At 35.7% G+C, this 27629-nt stretch overlaps 1 protein-coding gene across 2 annotated transcripts in view; it reads left to right on the top strand.

The window, feature by feature from the left end:
- TBC1D15 (TBC1 domain family member 15) overlaps positions 1-14511 on the top strand; it is a 79430-nt gene extending 64919 nt beyond the window's left edge. For both annotated transcript variants that reach the window (XM_082742841.1, XM_082742840.1), the window contains 6 exons: positions 3429-3529; positions 8018-8117; positions 8506-8603; positions 11397-11513; positions 12040-12126; positions 13170-14511. In XM_082742841.1, the coding sequence (XP_082598967.1) occupies positions 3429-3529; positions 8018-8117; positions 8506-8603; positions 11397-11513; positions 12040-12126; positions 13170-13388 (722 nt within the window). In that variant the 3' untranslated portion in view covers positions 13389-14511. The remainder of the gene's footprint in view (positions 1-3428; positions 3530-8017; positions 8118-8505; positions 8604-11396; positions 11514-12039; positions 12127-13169) is intronic.
- Positions 14512-27629: the final 13118 nt, after the last annotated feature.

Here is a 27629-nt window from a genome sequence, read left to right as displayed (position 1 = left end):
CCTGAAAATTGACCTATATGTGTGAAATTTTTCTTTTCAGTGGAAGAAAGTGTACACTAGGATGATAAGAAGTTCATTTCTCATACCTCCCTGCTGAAACAAATTTGCTCTGAAAATAATTTTAGGGAACTCCTTGAGAAATTGTAGTAGTGCTGGTTAAGATGTGCATCAGTCAGCACTGCTGCAGGATCTTAGTGTCACCGAATGCTAATTTAAACAGCTTTAATCTTTCTTTAATTAAAAGGAATTTGTACATTAATTCCACCCCCGCAACTCATGACATACCCCAAAGAACATCATGTGTAAAATAAAATAGATTAAAAGCAACTAGAGTATGAAGATTAATTTGACTACTTGCTTCACCTAAGACTTGTATAAGAAATATGGTAGTGATCCCATATGAAAGCTGAAGACTTAAATGATTAAATTAGCTTCTTAGAAATTTTTATTCATTATAACTTTATAATAAAGCACTTTTATTCCCAGATGAAAGATGCTTTGTAAATCTTTTGAATAGCACACTTTGAAATACTTTTATTATAGAATGTATGCAGTCAGACCCAGTAAAGTAGTACTCCTTTGCACTCTGTTGAATTCAGATCATGTTTCTCTCATACTTTAATTGGTTTAGGCTTTATATGTCTTTGCTTTCTCTGTGTCATTGCCATGTAGAAAAGTGCTGATAACAATTTAGTCTTCCTTCCAACTATTTATTTTTTTTTTAAAGGGTTTTATTTATATATTTGAGAGAGAGAGAGAGAGCTATCACAGAGGGAGAGAGAAAAGCAGAGAAGGAACGTAGGGCTCCATCCCAGGACCCTAGGATCGTGACCTGAACCTAAGGCAGATTGCTCAACCAACTGAGCCTCTCAGGCGCCCCTATTCTTTTCTTCAAAGTGTTTTTTTTTTTTTAAATTACAGTTTTCCTGGGGAACAGAACCATTAAGGTTATATCTGTTTATATATTTTCATTTCTGTTTGCATATATTTATTATATCTTTTGACATATATACACAGAGAAAGAAAAAGGTGCTTTTAAGGTGTTGGCTCACACGATTTTGGAGACTGAGAAGTCTCGCAAACTGTTATCTGCAAATTGGAGACCCAGGAAAACCCAAGAGCAGGAGAGCCAGTGGTGTAGATGCCGGTTCAGGTCTGTAGGCATGAGAACCGTGGCAGAAGATCAGTGCCCCAGCGCAGAAAGCCGGGCAGAGCGCATTCACCCTTCCTCCATCTTTTTATTCTGTTCAGGGCTTCCATGGACTGTGTGGTGCCCACCATATCCGGGAGGGCCATCTGCTTTCATCATTTCATCATTCAAATACTAATCTTGTCTAGAAACACCTTCAGGACTCTCATAGAAGTAATGCTTAATCAGGCTTCTGAGCATCCTGAGGCCTTCTCAAGTTGACAAATCTAATCATCACAAGCGTGCATGACTTTTTAAAAAGTCTGTGATAAATTTATAGAAATACTTACATTTAGCTATTGTGTCATACGCCACTTTTTTCTGGCATTGTCTTCAAATGTTATTCCTGGTTCTGTAATAATTGGATACCCACCATGGCAACCCAAGTGTTTTTTCATGCTAATGTGAGTAGAGCCATACTTTTTCGCAGGGTGTCCTATAGACATAGGTTGATAGGAACATAGCAGTAGATGTTGGGAAGCTCAGAACAGATAGAGAGAAATTCATTTGTAGGGAGTTCCTGAGGTGATCTGAATTGTCTCTGTGTTATACCTCTAATCTGAGGTTTCTCAAGAAACTGACCTGCATGCTTCCCGAGGTCGTTTGTTAACACTTCATGCCAAAATAGGAAGAGAGATGTAGAATTGTGTAGCATTTCTCGCAGAAATATCCTCTTCCCCTTTAAAATATATACTCTTTTAATGGCTTCAGTGCACATCAATTTTCATGAAAGAAGAATGTAAGCTTTAGACTTACACATGAAAGACTGTATTTTCTGTGACTTCAAGCTGCCTTGGAATTAAAAAAAAATCTCTGTGTAACTTTAACGCATGTATAATAGTTACCAAAGTTGAATAATAATTTGTGTGTAAAATGGCATACTATGAACTTCTGCCCCTTTGTTGGTTCAAGAATGTTTGTCTTAAATCTGAAATCAATTGTTAAAGAGTTGAAAGAATTGAGAGTTTTATAAGGTGGAACTAAAAATTACAGGAGTGTTAAGCATCTGCCTTTGGCTCAGGTCTCAATTCCAGTGGGATCACCCGCATCAGGCAGGCTCCCTGTTCAGCGGGAGGCCTGCTTCTCCCTCTCCCACTCCCCCTGCATTTATTCCCTCTCTCACTGTCAAATAAATAAAATTTTTTTAAAAAAAGAAGAAGAAGAAGAAGCTTGACATGTTCAGATGGAAAGCAAAACCAAGACTTTTTGTTTAAGTGAAGGGCCTGATTCTTTAACTTTCGAGTTTTTCCTTTTAACCATGGCCTATAATTGTCATGACTGAGAAATTACAACAGTGTCAAGAGAAAGGTCACCTTTCTCTTGTGATGGTTTCAGGTACAGAGTATTAATCAGATTAAACCCAGGTGCTAGCATTAGTTATCCATAGAGTAACAAGAAAAGAAAAACAAGAACATAGATATGAGTACTTAAAAGAAAGTACATAATTTTGTTATGACTTCTTTTGGTTTAGATTACCAATGACCTGGTGGTTAAAGCAGTTCAGCCACTCTTTTCATTCTTGTTTAGCTTGTTCATGGCAGTTAGTGCTGTTGGCTGCTTAGGTCCTGAAATTTTTTTCCCATTGACTTTTTTTTTTTAATTTTTTTTTTAAAAGATTTTATTTATTTATTTGACAGAGAGAAACCACAAGTAGATGGAGAGGCAGGCAGAGAGAGAGAGAGGGAAGCAGGCTCCCCGCTGAGCAGAGAGCCCGATGCGGGACTCGATCCCAGGACCCTGAGATCATGACCTGAGCCGAAGGCAGTGGCTTAACCCACTCAGCCACCCAGGCGCCCCTCCCATTGACTTTTATAACACTTCCTCCCTTGACTTTTTTCCCTTCCTCTTTACTTCTGACTACTCCTTCTCAAATGTCCTTTGAGTATATACTCTTTTACCTTTGATGTTCTTCTGGGTTTTCTCTTCACCCCTCCTCTTTGTCATAATAATTTTGCACATTTTTTTAATAACATTATCGTCTCTTGATAATGATATCTACACCAAGACATATAATAGTAGCTATCTGTCTACTTGACATCTCAGTCTAAACTCATTTTTCTTACTCATTGCTAGACTTCCGCCTTGTTTATTTTCTTTTCTTGGTAAATGCTATTATCTACCAGTTTCTGAAAGCAAAGAACAGGTGAAATTTTAAGTGAAGTCATGGTGATATGCACAGAAGGATACATAAAGCTTAGGTTTTTCAGAGACATGATTTTTTTTTTTTCTCTATTCTTAGGGTATGTTCAGGGAATGAGTGACTTACTTTCCCCTCTTTTATATGTGATGGAAAATGAAGTGGATGCCTTTTGGTGCTTTGCCTCCTATATGGACCAGATGGTAAGAATAGGGGCTCCTTACTTTAACCAAACTAATTTTGAAAGTTTTAGTTGTATAATCTTATTATATAAGATTGATGTTTATATTTAGAAATTATGGTGGAACTTAAAAGAATTACTCCTTGTTATTTGTTTCTTTTTTAAATAGCCTTTCCAAGGGACTTGAAAATATGAACATTGCTTTTAATACAAAAAGTAGATAGTAAATGCCTATAGCATAGGAACAATCGGGTTTAGTATCAGTAAATGCTTATGTTCTGCAGAAGAGCTATGAGTCATAGAATATTGATGGAATAAATGAATTCAGTGCTTGTGAAGTAATTGAACTTTCATATTATCTGCTTTGGAGATAAAGCTTAGTCATGCCTAGTAATATCCTTACTTTTTGTGAACATTTTGGATTTTGTTATTACAGTATCTGATTTTTCTTCTAGATCTGTTTGAACTATTTGTAACAGTGACACTTTTATAGTGATTCATTATTTTCTCAGAAGCTCGTGAATATTAGAGTTGAACTGTGTTTATATATACATACTACTACAAAGAATATTGTATCTATTGATAATAGCTTGGAGACAGAATTCTGGGACAATAGCACAGAGAATATTAATAGGGAAACAAAATAGGCCTCTCAAGTAATCTATTAGAAAAAACAGCAGAGAGCTAAGAGTAGATAAAGGCATATGAAATCCAAAGACCTGACTACAAAAGTCACTGTAGTGTTTCAGAGAAAAACTAATATACTTGATGCTGGACTTTGATGTTGGGTATTCAAATGGCTTGCTTGCAAGGGGATAAAGATTTTGAATATGTAGTCATATACAGTGTTTCCCTATAATATAAGGTTTAATTCATTTTCTGGGATACAAACGTGGAGTTTAGAAGTACCCTTCTCTTTTTTCCATACTTCTGTTCTTCCCCTCTTGCTTGCCAATTTTTCTTTCCCCTTCCAGTGTCTCCCATTTGTATCTATTTCCTCAAGTCTCTTATATCCATGGTTCCATCTCATCCTCACTTCTCTTACTTCTTTTCAAATGCATATTTGATAAGATTCGATAGTTTTAAAAATAACTTTTTACTCTTAAATTAATAAGTACTCAGAGTATCTAGTCATGAACATGAATTAATGTTTTGGATTATTTGGAAAGATTTTTAATTGCAGTAATCTGCTAATATCATAGTTTGTCTTCCTTACCTTTTTGATTGATTGATTTTACCTGCCTTCTTAGTTCCAATTACTCCCAAGTGCTCTAGAAACCTGAGGCATTTGTTATAAAGGTCTGTACAACTGATACTAATTGTATAAAAACTGTTGTCTGCCTTTCTTGTGTTTTTGTTGTTTATCCTCTTTTTGCTAGAGCTAGTATGTTCCTTGATAAAAGGGTCATGTCTTTATTTAACTAGTTTTCCAGTATGCTTCCAGAATTTTCCTAATGCCAACATGAGGTTTTTGTAGAATAAACACATGAATATTTCCCCAGTGCTTAGTTTAGACCTTATATTAAGTATTCCAAAAGTATTAACATGAACATACTGTATTTAGATTTTTACTGTAATAATGTTGATAAAATTGATACAGTATTGACAGGTTAAAAAATTGGTTTATGATGCCATATATATATATATATATATATATACACACATACATGCATATGTATGTATATACATGCATGTATCTAGGTCTCAAATGTAAAGACTTTTCTGAGCATCTGTAATACATACTTTACACTCTTTGTAATTTTTGTGTATGAAGGTTCAAATTCTTCTTTTTCATAGTGAATGTTTTCTGTGTTTGCCTTTTCATTGAGGATGGTCTGGGGATTTTTCTAGTCTTTATTCTAAAAAAAATCTCTTAATATATTGTCTACTAACATTTGTTTTTTGATTTGAATAAAAGGGTAATATTTTGCAATCAAAATAATCTGCATGACTATTTTTTACTGCATTGCTATTGGTTTGATGTCCTTAAATCCATACCGCCATTTGACTCCTTCTTTTTGTTTTACAGCTTTATTTCATGTAAGTTTTTATTTCTTTTGTGATGGCTGAACCTAATGTCCATAGATTTATTATATTTACTCATATCTAATGTAGGTGTAGGCGTAGGCTATGTGTCTGTTATAGAAATACTATGGAAAGATTAGCAAAATAATCTAATGAACTTTCTTATACCCACTGTTCATTTTGCCGTACAGTTTAGTTCTTCCCTTCGCCTTACCTCCCTCCCCATATATATGTGTGTGTATATATAGGCATATGTATACACATGTATACCCACATGTGTACATATATGTATAGATACACAGATAAATATAAAGATATATAGATAAACAGATATACATACATATGTATGTACACACATATATACGTATTTGTATGCACACATGTACATATTTTACAGATTCAGTTGAAGCCATTTGTATATCCATTGTTGATCTCATTTTCTTTTCTGCCAGAGTAGCTACTTTTCCAAAGTAGCTGTCATTTTGGGAGTGGTCTTTTTTTTATAGCAGATTTGCCATGTTGGTACTACCAGACCAACTCTGGCCTTTGGCTGTCATAATAAAAATGATGCTGTTAATCAAAGAGTTGATTCTGTCTTTCCCTTACAGGTCCGTGTGGTAAATGTGAAGAAATAATATCCCAAAGGCTTGTGTCAGTCTAATAAACTAGTTCTTTAAGCATAAAGGAGAAATCAGTTTTTTTAGAAAGATTTATTTATTTTAGAGCAAGTGTGTGTGCAGGGGGAGGGGCACAGGGAGAGGGAGAGCAAATCTCAAGCATATTCCCTTCTGTGCTGGGCTCGATCCCATGACCCTGAGACCATGACCTAAACCGAAATCAAGAGTCAGGTGCTTAACCGACTAAGCCTCCTAGGTGCCCCAGGAAATCAGGTTTTTTTGAGAATCAATAGCTTTAAAATTTTACTTTACTTTATCTTTACCAAGAATGATGCTTTGTCCCCAAAACTTAAATAGAACTTTGAGGGAAGAGAAGTTGTCTTTAGGCTTTTTCTAAGCATTAGGACAATAGGTCACCATAGAAGGATTGGGACACATGGATAAAAGAGATTGGAATGATCTAAGGAGACTTCCAGTTATTTTGGTCTCCCTTCCCAGCTTCCAAACCTTGACTGAAGTTTTGGTGGGGAGTGTTACTCAACTTTGCAGAGTGTTTAAAATTATATAAACCATAGCAATTCTCATACTTCATGATCTTAGGAACCCTTCACAATCTTAGATACTATTGAGGATTCTGAGAGCATTTGTTTATGTAGGTTATATCTCTTAATGTTTACCTATATGAAAAATCAATACTGAGAAGTGTATATTTATTAGTTGTTTAAAAAACAATAAACCTTTTATACTTTACCAACATAATACTATTTTTTTTTTAAGATTTTATTTATTTATTTGACAGAAATCACAAGTAGATGGAGAGGCAGGCAGAGAGAGAGAGAGGGAAGCAGGCTCTCTGCTGAGCAGAGAGCCCGATGCGGGACTCGATCCCAGGACTCTGAGATCATGACCTGAGCCGAAGGCAGCGGCTTAACCCACTGAGCCACCCAGGCGCCCCATAATACTATTTTTTAATGAAAAGTAACTTTTCCAGAACAATTTACTGAGAAGACGGATTGTTTTCCATTTTCTTTGATGTCTAGTTTAATGGAAGACATCTGAATTTTCATATCTGATCCTGTATTCAGTCTACTGCAATATCACTCCTCGTATAGCCTTTAACCTTGTGGGAGAATTTAAAATCCAAAATGCACGTAGGATTTTAGAATTGTCATGAAAATGGTTTTGACTTCACAGATTACCTAATGTCATCAAATTTTAGAAACAATTAAAATGATTAGTTCTTCAAAATAAGATATATGTTACAGCTAAAATTTATTTTATTTTATATGACAGTTTGAAGAAATATTTAACAATCAAGTGATTTGATAAAAGTTTATTGCCCAGGTGTGTGTTTCTTTAACCAAGTTTCTTTCTTTCTTTCTTTCTTTTTTCTTAAAGATTTTATTTATTGATTTGACATAGAGAGAGAGCAAGGGAAGAGGCAGAGGGAGAGCAAGAAGCAGGCTCCCTGCAGAGCAGGGGAAGCCCGATATGGAACTTGATCCCAGAACTCTGGGATCATGAGCTGACCTGAAGGCAGTGGCGTAACCCACTGAGCCACCCAGGCACCCTGTTTCACCAAGTTTTTTATTTGATGTAAGAAATAGGTGTATCAGTCTATAGCTCTGCATTTTTCTTTATCTAAGTGAAATGAATAGAGGAAAAGAAATAATCCTTAGTTTGAGACCAAAGTGTCTCTTTCCCTCCTTTTTAATGTGTTAATTTTTTAATTTGTTGTGATTTTTAAAGATATAACCAGTGTGGTATAAGTCTAGCATTTGTCCTTAAACTCATGGTTTAGTTATCAGTGATTTTGTGACATATTTATTAAGTATTATTTATGTGGTGACATTTATTTCCCTTTAAAGCATCAGAATTTTGAAGAACAGATGCAAGGCATGAAGACCCAGCTAATTCAACTAAGTACCTTACTTCGATTGTTGGACAGTGGATTTTGCAGTTACTTAGGTAAGCTTAGTAAATCAAAATACATACCCAGCAAACTGTAGAGTAATATACAGAGAGGAAAAAAAGTAAAGAACTGCTTAAAGATACTTATACCCTGTCACTGTTGCCTGAGTTCCTTTGACAAGTAAAAGTGTGGGACCAAACTTTCTTTGTATAATTATGCCTTAAAACAGTTTATTCATAAAATGAATTATTTGTTGTTATTTTATGGTTTTCTTTTAAACAAATTTGAACTATTTCCTTGAATTAGTAGAAGGCAATTAAATTTTAGGACTTCTAATAGTCTACGCTGCATAGTAAAATTTGAGGTTGGAATAGGTTACTGTATTGTGAGATAATTAGCATAAGAGTAAGCCATATATGTATATATTTTTTTCTTTCTGTATAGAATCTCAGGACTCTGGATACCTTTATTTTTGCTTCAGATGGCTTTTAATCAGATTTAAAAGGGAATTTAGCTTTCTAGATATTCTTCGATTATGGGAGGTAAGTTCTTAAATAATTATACAAGTGTAATATTATTATGGAAGGAAACACTTTATTCTGTAGAGTATAAATGGATTATAATAGCCTAACTGAAAGTTCTAAAGCATGTATCTTACGAAATTCTGATAGTTTTTGTGGTCTTTCCGTAATGATCTTGAATTGAATACCTGGTCTTTGGAGCATTTTTAATAAATCACAATCCTCATGAGATTTGGGGCCATTAGATTTCCTAGAAACACTTTTCTAGACTGTTGGTAATTGTGTTCTTTCCTTGAGAGGCTTGACTTTATATGAGGCTCTTCCACATTCTGGTATAGATTTGTGTAGAGTTCAGGGAAGTTTTGACAGGCAGGCAGTTGAGATGGCACTTTGTAGTCTGAAGTATTGGGAGGGAGCTGATCTGTGTTTTGCTTTTTTAAAGAACTTTAAGGTAAAGAAAAATACTAAGAATAGTACAGCAAACATCTTGTGAATATACAACCATTTACTTAGTTTCTACCTGATAGATATTTTGCTTGATTGCACCAATAGTGTTGCAACGAACATCATATTTAACACTAGGGCACATATCTTAATATTCAAATTTTCATGTGTACCTCTGAATATATCCTTAGAATAAATTTCTGGATACCTCTGAATCAAAAACCTAGTCAGTTTTTAAGGCTGTTGATAGATTTTGCCAAATTATTCTCAAGAAGAGGTGAAAGATGATTATTTTTCAGAATGGGCAACCAAAGGTAGGAAAGGCCACCACATTTAATCACTTGCAGTCAGCTTGAACTCTGACCTAATTACCTTAGCTAATTACTTGAGGTTGAGAAGGTGGGATGTAATGGTGGATTAAAAAACCTCCCACCATCCATATTTAACATATGTAAACATCTTGCCATATTTAGTTCTAGTTTTTCTCTTTTTCTCCAAGAAAAAGAACTAAAGATATAAGTAACATTTTCTTTAATCTCCACCCCAAGTCCCATTTCCCCGCCCCCGACTCTAGACCGTATTGATGAATGTATATCCTTTTATTCATTTTGGACCCAGGGTAACTTGAAAAATAAAATTATTATTTTCTTTTAAGGTATGTTAATTATTAACAGATCAGTATATTTTTAAAATAGAATGTTCATGTAATGACTAATTGCTCCCTTATCCTTATAAAGGCAAGGGATTACAGAAATTCTCCCAAGGAAGGGATGGGGGAAATAATCCATTGGGATAATAAATAGGTGTGTATATATGGTGGAACCTCTGTGTCCTCTAAGGCTTTTATAGCTGGAAATTGGTCCCCATACTTTTGGCCACCATGCTACCATTAGAGAAGGGGATGTGCTAATTGAAAGGATCATTGCTTTGTGTGGGATGACTTATTCTGTTTGAAATTAGAAGTAAAACTTACATGTTCTTGAGCTGGAATCATATTTAATTTAATATAATTATTTTTGAGGGTCATTATGGAATTTAATCTCAGTGGTTTGATAATTAAGCAAAAAACCACAATAATTATCACATCCTAATTTTCCAGTAAATATGTTGCTGACAACATATTTTTTTTAAAAGTTTATTTATTTATAAACTGGAGTATAGTTGACATACAGTATTATGAGTTTGATATACAACATAGTGATCTAACATTTATATACATCATGAGATGCTCTCCCTTTATAACCATCTGTCACCATGCAAAGTTAATGACAATACTATTGACCATTTTCCCTATGTTGTATTTTACATCCCCATGACTTCTTTATTTTACAACTGGCATATTTTGTACCTTTTAATCCCTTTCAGTTTTCCTACCTTCCTGCTCCCCTTCTCCCTTTGACAACTACTAGTTTGTTCTCTGTATGGAATCACAGTTTAAAGTTATCAGTTTGGTTAAATAAGTATCTCAACTTCTTTTTTAAAGGATGACCTGAGAATATTATTACTGTATAGATAGAATAATCCTCTGTCTGTTTACCAAATAAATTGAACCTTTAATGAAAATTTTGAGGTTAATTGCATTGTAAATCAAACTTCTAAAAATGGGATTTCGTCTGCAAATTATTCAGTTTGATTTATTCTTGATGAAATAAGTAAAAACATTTTAGGTATGCTTTAGTACTATTATTTGTGTGGTCTTTTTCACTTTCCAGATAAGATATTGTCATGTATATTAATAGGAAATTAAGGCTTTAAGTTTGAGGGCATTATCTGTATTTAAGAAGTACGGCTATTGAGCAAATGTTTTACACATTTGGTATAAATGTTGGCTAGTTGATTCGGTTTTTGTCACAATCAGAGATACTCTGTGTTATGTAATATAGTGTAGAGCTGTCTCTGGGAGGTTTTGATCCCATGCACTATTTCACTGAATTTTTTTTCTTTTATATCCATGATTTAGCTTTTTCTTTTTTACCCTCCAGAGATCGAAGGTGATTTATAAGTGAGAAACTTAAAGGGTCAGAAAAGTACTGAAGAGGCTTCTACCTTATACCTTAGACTTATATTTGTGGATGTAGCTTCTTAATTAATATCATTTGTCATATAAATTAGGCTCAGTGATATGCTTATTATAGTTACCTAAAGGGCCACATTTGGAATTCATCATATTCAAATAATGTTAAACCTGATGTTACTACGTAGGTGAAGGTAAGACTTCTCCACTCCTCATTTCCTAACTAGAAAAACAGTGGTCTTTCCTCACTATGCAACTTCTGCTTTGCATAGAAGTCATTCAGAGTTCAGCATTGTTTCTGTGAGGAAAATATTTTAGAATTGATAGTTTACTAAATAGTTCTATTTTTTTTATAGGTAATGTGGACCGACCTGCCATGTAAAAATTTTCATCTTCTTCTCTGCTGTGCTATTCTGGAATCAGAAAAGCAGCAAATAATGGAAAAGCATTATGGCTTTAATGAAATACTAAAGGTAGTTACTACTTTAATTTAGATTTTAATATTTCGGTACTTTCCTTTGTTTGGTGGTACCAGTATACAAAACATTTCCCTGGAGCTTTATTGAATCCTTTGAGTAAAACTTAAATTATATCAATAACACTTAATATGAAACTGACTCTGAGAATGGCAGTTCACTGAATACATACTGGCTAGTTATTTTTACCTGGCTAACTAGGAAGAAAAGGAAATTCAGCAAATGCTCTTTTATGTAGTTTAGTTTTCTTAAAAAAAAAAAAAAAAAGTCTTTTGCTTATAACTTTAAGATAACAGACTTGGGACAGCAGCTGGTTTTAATGTTCCATATGCTTATTAGCTATTCTTTAACTTTAAAACTGAAATATGTCTTGAATTTGCTGCTTATTTGTAGTATGTGAATACTTTTATTTTAAGGTTTTTTTATCTGCAGTGAAATATAACTGGTAATAAATTATTTAAATAGTAGAATATAATAGTGCTTTTAGTTTCAATTATCATTTTATTTTATGGATTCATTTTAGCATATCAATGAATTGTCCATGAAAATTGATGTGGAAGATGTACTATGCAAGGCAGAAGCAATTTCTCTACAGATGGTAAAATGCAAGGTATGCAGTGTTTTCAATAATTGTAAGGTTTTTTATTTGTATGCTTTTGGTGGGCTGAAATCAAGAAAGAATTTTTCTTTGTAGAAGTAAGATAAATGGCAGTTTTAGCAAGTTGAAGGCAGGCATCAAGCATTAGCTAGGATTCTACCGTTATGAATTTATCACACTTAATTGAAAACAGTCGATTAATTATGCTAGATAAGAAACACAGTACAGCAAAATGGCAAAAATAATGAAAACATTTCTGCAACAGCTAAAGAGGCTGTAGAATTTAAGTATTGATGATGTATTATCCAGTCTGGATACAGACTAGGACCTTAATATTAAATGTGATATCCCCAGTAAAGAGAGTTGCTAATCAGAAATAATTAAATGAATAGTATTTAATCTGTGTCTTTACAACTGTATCAGTCAGGCTCTTAGTACTTTCTAAAAACAAGGCAAATTTGGTATATTATGATCTGAATTCAAACCAAATCATTCTTCTGATGTATTTTGGCTTTTGCATTTTTATGAGCTTTCCTATTTGGTCTGTGTCATTTGTTCATGGTTCCAAATACTTATTATTTTGGTTCACTTCTACAAACATTTATTTGATAATTATTCTATTCAAAATAGGTCAGTGAGACACATTTCTTTAAGGAACCTTGTGCATTAAGGGAAAAAGATGGTGTAAATAAGATCTCGTTTAATAGCTAAGTTTCTATAATAACAGGGAAAATGAAATGAAATAAATGCTAAATTTATTTTCATGAAATGAAAATGAAATAAATGCTGAATATTAGAACACCTATGTTTGTGGGAGTGGTAGGGTGGGGTGGAGAGTGACTGACTTGGGAAAGATCACAGAACTGCTTATGAATGAAGGGGTTAGGATTGCATTTGGAGTGGAGAAGGAAGTTGTAAGAAGATATATAACAATCATACTCTTAGAATAAATGTTCAGACTCTGGAACCAGTGTAGTCTTAAGGAGAAGTGTTATTTTGTGATTACTTTTCCTCAATAGTGAAGGATGGTGTTGTGTTTCATTTTGCATATTCAGGAATTACCACAAGCAGTTTCTGAGATCCTGGGACTTCAGGACAGTGAAGTTACAACACCAGATTCAGACACGGGTGAAGATGAAAATGTTGGCATGACTAGTCCTACATCTACATTTCAGAGTGACTCCTTGCCTGTACTTGCTACCAGTGGAGCCAGAGATGACAACCCAACACAGACATCAGTGTCCCCAAATGTTAGCAGATTAACACCTGCATGATCATTCTTCTTGCTTAGTTTTCGAAGAGACATTTTGTTGCAACCTTTTTCAAGTACTTGAAAGGTGGAAATTTAAAATCTTGGTATTGATCATGCTTTAAGGTTTGTAGAAAGAAAGTGTACTGATGTTCTTGCATTAAAGCTTTACAAAGATTTAAACTAATTATTTTTGTAGTTACTTCTACCAAATAGCCTTTCCTTTTCAATAACATTCCTTAGTATTTTTATAGCCAAGTACATTTTATTTTCTTGCTGATGAACTGGAATTGGATAAATATTACAAGTGGATGAGTTGGAAATTATGCACTTTGAAAAACACTCACTTTGTTTACTCTAAGTTTAGTGGGTTTTGGATTTGATTAAATTAAATGTTGGGCCTTTCTATAGCATTCTAAGCTGAGATGTAGATTGTGTTACCCAAGTGATAAGATAAAAGAATTTGTTTTTCTCTATTGTTTACAACAATACTCAGCTTAAATATTTATGCTGGTTGAATGTGATTTAAATTGGATATTTTCATCAATGCAATTTAATGTGTAGATAAAAAGAGCTATTTCAACCATAATAAGTGGATTGGCAGTATATTTTTTACATTGACGTTTTCTTCACTTGTATATAAAAACTATATAAGTACTTATTTATGAGTATAAGAAAGGATAGGCATATTTTCGTTAACTGAATAAACTTGACTATTGATTTGTATAACCTGATTTGACAAAAGTAATGCATAGCTTCAGTATGAGATCTTTTTCAAAACTATTTTCTTAACCAAACATTTATTTCATGGGACTACATTCAACCCTGGTATCTGGTGTAATTTTAAAATTAATTGCTTGTAATCCTCACTTTACTAATAATGTGTTTATTATCTTTCCTAATAATGCATTAACTGATTAATCAGGTCTTTAAATTTTTATAAAATGCTCTTTGCAAAAAGCTTATGTCAGAAATTTCAGTATACTATCACGAGTCTCAAAATAATACTTTTTTGTATATGAATGAAGCTGTTTTTACCATGCAGTGTTGCATGATTTTAAGTTATGTGGAATTAACATAACTGATTCCGTTTTAATTGTAATTTGTTAACTCCTGTACATATCATTAAAATAAATTTGAAGTTAAAATAGTGTTTTCAGTTAAATTATACTTAGAAGTAGTCTGATAGTTCTTCATTGGAAGAAAAAAATCCAAGATGGTCCCCAGCACATTTTCTATTTTTATATGGTTGAAACAATCACTGGAATGAGTTATGGACATGAGAAAGAAACACGACCCTTTTACAACTAAAAGCAAATTTTCATCACCATGGGCTTGGGCATAGTGTTGTCTTGGAGGATATAATTGTCTGACTTGGGAAAGCAGCTTCCTACAATTGATGTTAATAATATAAAATAAAAGTTACACAGTTCTGAAATGGTCCAGGAGACAGATTTTTTTTTTTCCTCCAGAAAACTGGGGAACCAAATAAACTTTTTTCTTACTTGAGTAGGAATCTGACAATCACGACAGTCGAACCATTAGATTTTAGTTTTTTAATATCATATGTGTGTTATCTTTCATCAGTTAATAATGAGTAAGCCTGTTTAGACAAAAACATAAACTGATCAGACACTCAGCATCTCCAGTCTTTCATTTCCTGCTGTTCAGGAAATTGCTTAGAACATCTTGATGTCCTTCTTGTTCTTCCTGGACAGGGGCTTTGGAGGAGTTTTTTCCCCACTATGTAATGTCATATCTACTTCAGAGTTTAAAAAAAATCTTAACATATTTAGTAACTTGAACTTTTGTCAAGTTTTATTATAAAACTACTTGTTAAAACATACTGAAGAGTCTGAATTTCTGTCTAGCTCATTTTTGATGGGGAAGTAATAATACAGCACAGTGCTAGATAAAGTCTTAATGAGAGTCTACAAAATCCAGTTAGCAAATTCTATATAAACTTGAGTTACTGAGATTGCTAAAACAGGTAGGTCAGGTAAGTTAGACTAACTTCTTAAAGATTTATTTATTTCAGTTTTCACAAGATGTTCTGTTCGTACCCTGATAGCGTGTATAATATATGCTTTATAATGTGATATTTAATGTTAAAATTTAAGTAATTCCTAATGTAACTGAGAGTCTGTGGGAAGCCTCTTTGCATTTAAGAACATCCCTATCTCAATTGTCTCATGGGCCTAGGACTCTTCTATCTCTTTGTATGTTAGGAACTTTAGTCTTGGTGATGACTAGAGCTTTTTTTGAATAAGGAAAAGAGCATTTTGGGATACATAGTTATTCTTGCTGAGCCTGACCTTTCCAAAGATTTTATAGATGCCAACTAATTCTTATGGGATATTCATATAATTATGTCCATCACTAAACGTAGTAACCCAGAATGTTTGTTGAAGAACTTAAAACTTTACCCGACTTGTACTCAGTGTTACTGTGTAACCAGGTAATATCCTTCTAGCTTGGATTTCTTTACTTTCAGAGAAGTATGAACCTCTTAATATATTTGAAGTTTTGTATGCCTATTTTTGCAGACAGGTCACATAGTTTTCTCCAAGCATCCAGATGGTTCCTGAGCCTCCCTGAAGTTAGAGAACTGCCATTATATATTGTATTTCATAAGGTAACATTTTGACTTACTGTCAGGTAGACAAGTCCCTGAGTTTTAAAAAAGTAGTTTCTTGATTTTCTAAGGTGGATCTGCCCTGGTTTGGGCCATCATTTTTAGTATAAAGTAATGATGGTTGCCATGGCCTATTTTAGATAGACTTCCTTTTCCATTGTATGTTTTGAAGAGAAACTTCCAGTATTACTTCGTTTCTAAACATGAAACAGGATTAAATTTAAAATGAAATCTGAGGTTTCCATCAGTATCTAATGTCATTACCTGATACCAAACATCTGTTCTTATCTGTACTTCTAATGTGAATACACTGCCGTATGAATAATGCAATGTCTGTGACCTGTTCTCCTCTTGGGTTCTTATAATATGGGGATTTAACTTGTAGATATTTGAGTATTGTTCTGATTACAAATATTTTTCTGTCTTGTAAACAGAGTCCTGTTTTTTAGGTTATCCATCTTGACAGAAAAACATTGTGTTGCTCTTAGCAAAGGTAGGGTAGGGTAGGGCAATTAGACTGGACATACTTCTGTAACTTTTTAGATATCCAAAGCACTTTGAGCCCATGGGAAATTACACTATTTACAAACTCACTGTAAAGAAAAGCTGATTACAATCACGATCTTTTTCTCTAACAACTATCAGGAATCAGAAATATCATATTTGCTTAAATTAAGAATTGGAATGTTAGAATAGTAGGGAGCCAGCTGTTATTCCTTTCCAAATATCTATATGGTCTATTGCTTCTTATCTATGTGGGAAAGAAAACAGAATGAAAGAACATTCCAATAAGCTTAGCTGTGATCAATGACCAATCCGTTTGTGGTTCAGCTTTTTTAATTAAGAAGATGTATTAACCTCAGAGATGGGCTTTTGCTGTGATAGTCAATAAATAGATGTTTCCAAGACCACACTAGTCTGATTTGGGGCATGAGACCCAGTGGGTTAGTAGACTGCCTTAAAAACACAAATAGGACTGTTTGTAAATTGTTTTAAATGTTGTATGGCCCAATTGTACAAGGGACTAGAATCTCTTTGATGAGTGTTACAGGATCACTTTGTAAAGAAAATTGCTCTCCAGTGGAGAAGCCATCAAGGTACTTCTCAGTGCTCAGCAATTACACTGCATGCTGCTGTCACTGTTGGGCACAACTATGCAGGATACACCCAGAGGAAATTTGGGCCACATGCTTTCGTTAGCTGAGTCAAGTGTTAAATGAGCCAAATGGAGTATTTGCTGACTAGGAAGTCATTAGCAGTTAGCAGCATCTAACCGAAATAGACAATGTGAAGACCAAATTGTTACGTTTTCTGAGTGAAATTGTTTAAGTACTTTTACTTTTTGTGCTCCTAATAGACAAGCTATTAGAAACACATAGATGCTCCTATATCCTCTTCCAGAAGGAGGAAAAAATTCAAGATACATTCTTTTACACCTATCAGGGTGTAAAAGAAGTTTAAAAACGGAATTTTGTTAAATTGCTCAATTCAACTTCTGAATAACTTTGGGACAAATCCTTATTTCCTTTTGGTTTACAGAGCTTTTAAGGATTCTGTATAAAGGCTAATGGACTTCCTAAAGGAGTGGAAATCCAGGCTTCTGGCTCGCGGTAGCTTCCTTCACGTCCTGTTACCTGGTTTTCCAATCAGCCTTTAAACTTTGGTGTTTAGTATGACTTGTGCCAAAATTTTACTGGTGGGTGAGAATAGAGGGGAGCAGAATCCTTTTCTATAGATATTTCATAACTAAGAAGGGTGACAAAAGAAACCCTAGCTTCATAAACTAGAACTTATGGAATGGGTAGGTTAGCCTTAGCATAGGTACATCTTTTCTTAGGGAATAATGCATAAGCTGGTAGCCAGCAGATTGAATTCAAGTGATGGGAAGTTAGGGCCGTCACAGCCTCAGCAGGGTGCTTTCCCTAATCTGTTCCCTTGGTCCTAACAGGGACCAAGGAAATGTCTCATTCCAGACATGAGACCCTAGTTCCCTTCTTAATCTTTTCAAAGAACTTACGGAAAAGGAGAATTTTTTAAAAAGTCTATTTAATTTTTTCCCCTTTTTTCTCAAAGATTTTATTTATTTGACACAGAGAGAAAGAGCACAAGCAGGAATAGCAGGCAAAGAGAGAGGGAGAAGCAGGCTTTTGAGGAGCAGGAAGCCCGATGCAGGACTTGATCCCAGGACTCTGGGATCATGACCTGAGGTGAAGGCAGTTGCCCAACCAACTGAACCACCCAGGTGCCCCTATTTTATTTATCTTTTAAATCGCTTTATTTCATCACAAGAATACTCTCTAATCCCATCACTTATTTCCCCGATCTACCCACCACCTCCCCTCTGGTAACCATCCGTTCTCATAGTTATGAGTCTGTTTCTTGGATTGTCTTTTAACCTTTACTCTTTTTTTATTTTCATTTTTTAAATTTAAATTCAATTAATAGACATATAATGTATTATTCGTTTCAGAGGTGGAGGTCAGTGATTCATCAGTCGTCTATAATACCCAGTGCTTATTTCATCATGTGCCCTTCTTAATGTCCATCACCCAGTCACTGCATGCCCTCACCCTTCCCCTCCAGCAACCCTCAGTTTGTTTCCTAAGATTAAGAGTCTCTTGTGGTTTGTCTCCCTGACTTCATCTTGTTTTATTTTTTCCTCTCTTCCCCTATGATCCTCTGTTTTTTAAAAATTTTGTTCAAGTTCCACATATGAGTGAAATCATATCATAATTTTCTCTGACTTAATTCCACTCAGCATAATACCCTCCAGTTCCACCCACATTGTAGCAAATAGCAAGATTTCTTTTTTTTTTTTTTTAAGATTTTATTTATGTATTTGACAGAGAGACAGCGAGGGTGGGAACATTAGCAGGGGAAGTGGGAGAGGAAGAAGCAGGCTTCCTGCTGATCGAGGAGCCCAAGGTGGGACTTGATCCCAGGACCCCAGGATCATGACCTGAGCAGAAGGCAGACACTCAATGGCTGAGCCACCCAGGTGCCCCAAGATTTCATTTTTTGATGGCTGAGTAGTATTCCATTTTGTTTCTTAAATTCCATATATGAGATCATAAGGTATTTGTCTTTCTCTGACTTATTTTGCTTAGCATTATACTGTAGCTCCTTCCATGTTTTTGCAAAAGTAAGATTTCTTTTTATGATTTTATTTTCATGGTTGAGTAATATTCCATTGAATATATATGCCATGTCTTTTTTCTTTAATTTTTAAATTTTTTAATTAACATATAATGTATTATTAGCCCCAGAGGGTACAGGTCTGTGAATCATCAGGCTTACACACTTCACAGCACTCACCATACCACGTACTCTCCCCAGTGTCCATAACCCAACAACCGTCTCCATACCCCCTCCCCCTGGCAACCCTCAGTTTGTTTTGTGAGATTAAGAGTCTCTTGTGGTTTATCTCCCTCCCGATCCCATCATGTTTCATATTTTCCTTCCCTACTCCCCAAACTCCCCACTTTGCCTCTCAAATTCCTCATATCGGGGAAAGCATATGTTAATTGTCTTTCTCAGCCCAATACCCTGTAGTTCCATCCACGTCATTGCAAATGGTAGGATTTCATTTCTTTTGATGGCTGCATCGTATTCCATTGTATATATATATACAACATCTTCTTTATCCATTCATCTGTTGATGGACATCTAGGTTCTTTCCATAGTTTGGCTATTGTGGACATTGCTGCTATAAACATTCAGGTGCATGTGTCCCTTTGGATCACAATGTTTGTATCTTTAGGGTAAATACCCAGTAGTGCAATTGCTGGTTGTAGGGTAGCTCTATTTTCAACTTCTCAAGGAATCTTCATGCTGTTTACCAGAGTGGCTGCACCAGCTTGCATTCCCACTAACAGGAGGGTTCCCCTTTCTCTGCATCCTCGCCAGCATCTATCATTTCCTGACTTGTTAATTTTAGCCATTCTGACTGGTGTGAGGTGGTTATCTCATTGTGGTTTTGATTTGTATTTCCCTGATGCTGAGTGATGTGGAGCACTTTTTCATGTGTCTGTTGGCCATCTGGATGTCTTCTTTGCAGAAATGTCTGTTCATGTCCTCTGCCCATTTCTTGATTGGATTATTTATTCTTTGGGTATTGAGTTTGGTAAGTTCTTCATAGATTTTGGATACTAGCCCTTTATCTGATATGTTGTTTGAAAATATCTTCTCCCATTCTGTCAGTTGTCTTTTGGTTTTGTTGGCTGTTTCCTTTGCTGTGCAAAACTTTTGATCTTGTTGAAGTCCCAATAGTTCATTTTTGCCCTTGTTTTCCTTGCCTTTGGTGATGTTCCTAGGAAGAAGTTGCTGCAGCTGAGGTCGAAGAGGTTGCTGCCTGTGTTCTCCTCAAGGATTTTGATGGATTCCTGTCTCACATTGAGGTCTTTCATCCATTTTGTGTCGAATTTTGTGTGTGGTGTAAGAAAATGGTCCAGTTTCATTCTTCTGCATGTGGCTGTCGAATTTTCCCAACACCATTTGTTGAGGAGACTTTTTTTCCACTGGACATTCTTTTCTGCTTTGTCAAAAATTAGTTGACCACAGAGTTGAGGGTCTGTTTCTGGGCTCTCTTGTTCTGTTCCATTGATCTATATGTCTGTTTTTGTGCCAGGACCATACTGTCTTGAGGATGACAACCTTGTAATAGAGCTTGAAGTCTGGAATTGTGATGCCACCAACATTGGCTTTCTTTTTCAACATTCCTCTGGCCATTCAAGGTCTTTTCTGGTTCCATATAAATTTTAGAATTATTTGTTACATTTCTTTGAAAGAAATTCATGGTATTTTGATAGGGACTGCATTAAATGTGTAGATTGCTTTAGGTAGCATAGATACTTCTTTCACAGTATTTGTTCTTCCAATCCATGAGCATGGAACATTTTTCCATTTCTTTGTGTCTTCCTCAATTTCTTCCATGAGTACTTTATATAGTTTTCTGAGTACAGAAAACTTGGTTTTGGTTAGGTTTATTCCTAGGTGTCTTATGGTTTGGGGTGCAACTATAAATGGGATTGACTCCTTGATTTCCCTTTCTTCTATCCTGTTGTTGGTGTAAAGAAATGCAACTGATTTCTGTGCATTGATTTTATATCCTGACACTTTACTGAATTACTGTACAAGTTCTATGAAATTTGGAAAAACCCCCTGTGGGGGTTTTCCACATAAAGTATATCTGCAAAGAGTGGTAGTTTAACTTCTTCTTTTCCGATTTGGATGCCTTTTATTTCTTTTTGTTGTCTGATTGCTGAGGCTAGGACTTCTAGTACTATGTTGAATATAAATGGTGACATTACTGCCGTGTTCCTGACCTTAGTGGAAAAGCTGTCAGTTTTTCCTCCATTGAGAATGATATTCGCTGTGGGTTTTTCATAGATGGCTTTGATGATATTGAGGTATGTGCCCTCTATCCCTACACTTTGAAGAGTTTTGATCAGGAAGGGATGCTGTACTTTGTCAAATGCTTTTTCAGCATCTATTGAGAGTATCATATGGTTCTTGTCCTTTCTTTTATTAATGTATCGTATCACATTGATTGACTTATGGATGTTGAACCAGCCTTGCAGCCCTGGAATAAATCCCACTTGGCCATGGTGAATAACCCTTTTAATGTACTGTTGGATCCTATTGGCTAGTATTTTGGTTGAGAATTTTCGCATCTGTGTTCATCAAGGATATTGGTCTAATTCTCTTTTTTGAAAACGTCTTTGTCTGTTTTGGGGGATCAAGGTAATGCTGGCCTCAAAATGAGTTTGGAAGTTTTCCTTCCATTTCTATTGTTTGGAACAGTTTCAGAAGAACATGTATTAATTCTTCTTTAAAGGTTTGGTAGAATTCCTCTGGTAAGCCATCTGGCCCTGGGCTCTTGTTTTTTGGGAGATTTTTGATGACTGCTTCAATCTCCTTACTGGTTGTGGGTCTGTTCAGGTTTTCTGTGTCTTCCTGGTTCAGTTTTGGTAGTTTATACATCTCTAGGGATGCATCCATTTCTTCCAGATTGTTAAATTTGCTGGCATATAGTTGCTCATAATATGTTCTTATAATTGTTTGTATTTCTTTGGTGTTGGTTGTGATCTCTCCTCTCTCATTCATGATTTTATTTATTTGGGTCCTTTCTCTTTTCTTTTTGATAAATCTGGCCAGGGGTTTATCAATCTTATTAATTCTTTTGAAGAACCAGCTCCTGGTTTCATTGATTTGTTTTACTGGATTTTTTGGTTTCTATTTCATTGATTTCTGCTCTGAACTTTATGATTTCTTTTCTCCTGATGGGCTTAGGCTTTCTTTGCTTTTCTTTCTCCATCTCCTTTAGGTATAGGCTTAGATTGTGTGTTTGAGATCTTTCTTGTTTCTTGAAAAGACTTGTATCACTATGTATTTTCCTCTCAGGACTGTCTTTGCTGTGTCTCATAGATTTTGAACAGTTGTGTTTTCATTATCATTTGTTTCCATGAATTTTTTCAATTCTTCTTTAATTTCCCGGTTGAGCCATTCATTCTTTAGTCCATGTATTTGGGTTCTTTCCAAATTTCCTCTTGTGATTGAGTTCTAGCATCAGAGTATTGTGGTCTGACAATATGCAGGGAATGATCCCAAACTTTTGGTACCGGTTGAGACCTGATTTGTGACCCAGGGTGTGATCTATTCTGGAGAATGTTCCATGTGCACTAGAGAAGAGTGTGTATTCTGTTGCTTTGGGATGGAATGTTCTGAATATATCTGTGACATCCATCTGGCCCAGTGTGTCATTTAAGGCCTTTATTTCCTTGTTGATCTTTTACTTGGATGATATGTCCATTTCAGTGAGGGGGGTGTTAAAGTCCCCTACTATTATTTTGATACTGTTTATGTGGTTTTTTAAAAATTTTGTTATTAATTGGTTTATATGGTTGGCTGTTCCCATGTTAGAGGCATAGATATTTAAAATTGTTAGATCTTCTTGTTGGACAGACCCTTTAAGTATGATATAGTGTCCTTCCTCCTCTCTCTCTCTTTTTTTCTCTCCTCTCTTATAGTTTTTGGCTTAAAATCTGATTTATCTGATATAAGCTTTGCCACCTCATCTTTCTTTCATTAGCATGGTAAATTATTTTCCATTCCCTCACTTTAAATTTGGAGGTGTCTTTCGGTCTGAAATGAGTTTCTTATAGATAGCATATCAATGGGTCTTGGTTTTTTATCCATTCGGATACCCTGTGTCTTTTGATTGGGGCATTTAGCCCATTTACATTCAGGGTGACTATTGAAAGATATGCATTTAGTGCCACTGTATTGCCTGTAAGGTGACTGATACTGTATATTGTCTCTGTTCCTTTCTGGTCTGTTACTTTTAGGCTCTCTCTTTGCTTAGAGGACCCCTTTCAATATTTCTTGTAGGGCTGGTTTGGTGTTTGCAAATTCTTTTAATTTTTGTTTGTACTGGAAGCTTTTTATTTTTCCTTTTATTTTCAATGATAGCCTAGCTGGATATAGTATTCTTGGCTGCATGTTTTTCTCATTTAGTGCTATGAATATATCAAGCCCGTCCCTGCCAGGTCTCTGTGGATAGGTCTACTGCCAATCTAATATTTCTGCCATTGTATGTTACATACCTCTTTGTCCCAGGCTGCTTTCAGGATTTTCTCTTTGTCACTGAGAATTTTAAGTTTTACTATTAGAAGATGGGGTGTGGATCTATTTTTATTGATTTTTGAGGGGACTTCTCTGTGCCTTCTGGATTTTGATACTTGTTCCCTTCCCCCAAATTAGGGAAGTTCTCTGCTATAATTTATTCCAGTATACCTTCTGCCCCCCCCCCCTTTCTTCTTCTGGGAACCCAATTATTCTAATATTGTTTTGTCTTATGGTATCACTTATCTTTCAAATTCTTCCCTCATTGTCCAGTCGTTGTTTATCTCTCTTTTTCTCAGCTTCTTCATTCTCCATCATTCGGTCTTCTATTCACTAATTCTTCTGCCTCAATTATCCCAGCAATAAGAGTCTTCAGTTTTGAATGCACCTCATTAATAGCTTTTTTGATTTCAACTTGGTTATATTTTAGTTCTTTTATTTCTCCAGAAAGGGATTCTGTAGTATCGTCTATGGTTTTTTCAAGCCCAGCTAGCATCTTTATAACTGTCATTCTGAACTCTAGTTCTGACATCTTACTAATGTCCATATTGATTAGGTCCCTAGTCATTGGTTCTGGCTCTTGTTCTTTTTTTTTTTTTTTCTTTTTTTGAGGTTAGTTTTTCTACCTTGTCATTTTATCCAAATTAAGAATAGATGAATGAGAGAACAAAATACTAATAGGATAGCAACAACCCCAGAAAAATATACACAAACCAAATCAGAAGAGACCTAAAACTGGGGGGAGAAGAAAAGGAAAGGGGAAAAAATATACATATACATATACATATATATATATATATGTATATATATATTTTTAGACTGGTGAATGAAACAGAGCCACACACTTGGTTTTGGGTGTATTTTGGTTTATTAGAAACTGCCTCCCTCCAATTTTTTTAAAATAAGGATTTTAGTTATTTGACAGAGATACAGCGAGAGAGGGAACATAAACGGGGAATGGGAGTGGGAGAGGGAGAGGCAGGCTTCCCATTGAGCAGGGAGCCCAATGTGGGGCTTGACCCCAGGACCCTGGGATCATTACCTAAGCTGCTAGCAGATGCTTAACAATTGAGCCATCCAGGCACCACTGCCTTCCAAAATTTTAAAGAAAGAAAAATTTATATATATACAAAAATATGGGCAAACACGATATAGGGATGGAATATGACTGTAAAGATGAAAATTTAAGAAGATTTTTAAAAAAGATTTTATTTATTTGACAGAGAAAGAGAGATCACAGGTAGGCAGAGAGGGATGCAGAGTGGGTGGAGCAGGCTGTCCACAAAGTTCGCTCTTGGAGCTTTTATTCCCTGAATGCTTTCCATACAGCTTTGGAGAATGGAATGAAAATGGCGGCCTCCCTATCTCCAGCCCAGAGGAGCTGGGAGCTCGGGGCCCCACTCCTTAGTGTGCCCTCGGAGAAAAGCACTCAATCACTCCCATGCCCCTGGTCTCTGGCCATGCTCCGTGTTCACCTGGTCTGTGATGGAACGTTTCTATCTCTGGTGCTGTCTGGAGTCTCCAAACCCAGCAGATTCCTGCTGTGAGCTCCTGTGCCACTGCCCTCTGGGGGAAGAAGGTGAGTCTCCCCAGATCTGCCACTTGTGGGGTCCCTGCTTGAAGAACAGTGGTCCAACTGTGCCTTGGATCATAGTTTAAGGTAACCCCAAGCTGAGAGCCCACTCCTCAGCTCTGTCTCTGTAACTGTTTCCCTACTCCACTCCCTGGGTGTTCTGCCACACTCACACACCCCCAGTCTTTCTGTGATGCAAGGGACCTGAGACCACGCTGTCCCTGGGAGGGCTCCACCCCCACTTAGCTTCTGGAGCTACCTTTCTCAGTGGAGCAGACTTCTAAAAGTTCCGATTTTGTGCTCTGCTACTCTACCACTTGCTGGGAGCTGGCCCCTCCCCCCACAGTCTATCTTCCCCTTTGTCACCTTGGATTCATTTCTCTGCACATCCTACCTTCCAGGAAGTGGTCACTTTTCTGTTCCTAGAATTGCTGCTATTCTTTTCTTCGATCTCTTGTTGAGTTTGTAGGTGTTCAGAATGGTTTGATAACTATCTAGATGAATGCTTGGGACCTAATGAAATTTAGGTCTCCTACTTCTCTGCCATCTTGCTTCTCCCCAGCATACCCTATTTTTCTTGTTATTTATCACCAATTCAAAGTTCCTTAGTCATAATTTAGAGTTACATACCTATGTAAAGACAAAGTATGAATTGATAGGTGGTACTTTTGGACAAAGAGTATAGCTTGATTGAGGCATTTTTTTCTTCAAGGAGCTCAAGGTAGCTTAGAGTAGGTTGTGGATGCTTTTGTTACCTCCTGCTTCATAAGGTTCATGCTGCAGACATAGGGTTTATCCTGTAAGCTCTCGGAGTCAGACATCAGAAAAAAGATTCAGTCAAAGTGATTGAATTGTTTATACTAGAGAATGCCCACCGTCCTTAGGAATGGGCAACCAAAAAGTTAAGCTACCTGGGTAAGAGCACAGGTTTTGAAGTCTGGTGGTCATCGATTTGAGACCTGGCTCAGCTGCTTCCTAGTTTTGTGACCATAACTATTGTCTCTGAGCCCTCTGTTTCTCATCTGTAGGTGATGATAATACCCCACTAGTGAGGAGTAAACGGAAAACAACATTTACACAACGTTTAATATGGTGTTTAATATGGTATATTAATAGGGTGTATTAATATGGTGTATTATTTAATATGGCATGATTAAGCATTGATAAATGTTATCATTGTTAACTGATGACAACCAAATAGAGATTGCCACAGGCTGCCTTTTTTAATCTTAAAGGTCTGTGATTTTTTTCCCCAAAACATACCTTCCTACAGGAATAGCCTTGGGGCACCATATGGTGTGTTTCCCACTGACTGAGGTTATGTTGAATTTAAATATTGAACTATGTGTTCTGGTTTCATCTGAGTCCCTGCCTCACTGACTCCAAAATAAAGCACTATCTCCTCTGTGCTTCAGTTCTGTCCTCTTGTTCAAATTGTGCATAAATGTGTTCATCTTAGCAATCTCCCTTTGTGAAAGTTGTTACAAAAATGTAGTAAGAACACCAGTGTATGATATTTCTCATATTTTGCTTATTAAAGAAGTCTGAGAACTCTCAAGTCAACCCTCAATGTAGCAAATACAGCAATCATAAGAATTAAAAACAATCACAAGGCCTGTCTGCCGTAAGCATTTTTAGTAGTATGGGAAATTACAGTGTCTATTTAACAGTGAACATTTTATCAGGGAACAAACTGATGCCTAAGGTGGTGGGCTGCTGTTTTAGGTTATTTTTCAGCATTAGGTCAGTTCAGTTAGACTGATAGCAAATTGTCTTTTGTGATTTAATTTCAGATTATATTGTTTAGATATCTGGTGGGTTTAGACAAACTCTTCACAAGGTTTAAATAGAACTTTGTCTCGTTTATATTTTTCTCCCCTCAAAATGATAGTTTCTGTGGTATTCAGGGGTACCCAATAGGAATAAAAGCATTTCCATTGTGTTATCAACCCCTTCATCTGGTGTAATATGAGTTGAAGTGGTGGAGGGCACTTGTGGGGTATTTGGAAATTTTCTTCATGTGAGCACAAGAGCATCACTCATGTTAACTATCATGATATCAATTTTATGAAGACTCAAAGGTTAGAGTGAGGTTTTATAAGATTTCAGTTGAATCTATGACTGTTTTTTCAGACTGCTGGCTTATTTTTTTTAATCCTTCTATAGATATTTAAAGTACCAGATAGATGGCTGTTTCATGCTATGTATATAATGTTTGTTTGTGAATACCTTGAAAAGAAAATGGTGGTGTGTATGGGCCTGGTTGAGCTTCCTAAGACTTATCTCATTTCCTTTTATTGATAAATTACTACTAAACCAAGGAACTACCTTAGTTGCAGTATAAATTTATACTGGCATGGTATTCATATGGTTCAGTTGGAGGAACTAGGAATGGATGGTACTGACAAGGAACAATTCCTGCCACAGAACCTGAA

The sequence above is a fragment of the Mustela nivalis genome (genome assembly GCF_964662115.1).
Source record: "Mustela nivalis genome assembly, chromosome: 7".
Lineage (NCBI taxonomy): Eukaryota > Metazoa > Chordata > Mammalia > Carnivora > Mustelidae > Mustela > Mustela nivalis.
Note: the sequence above shows the minus strand (reverse complement) of the source record. Positions and strands in the feature narration are given on the sequence as shown.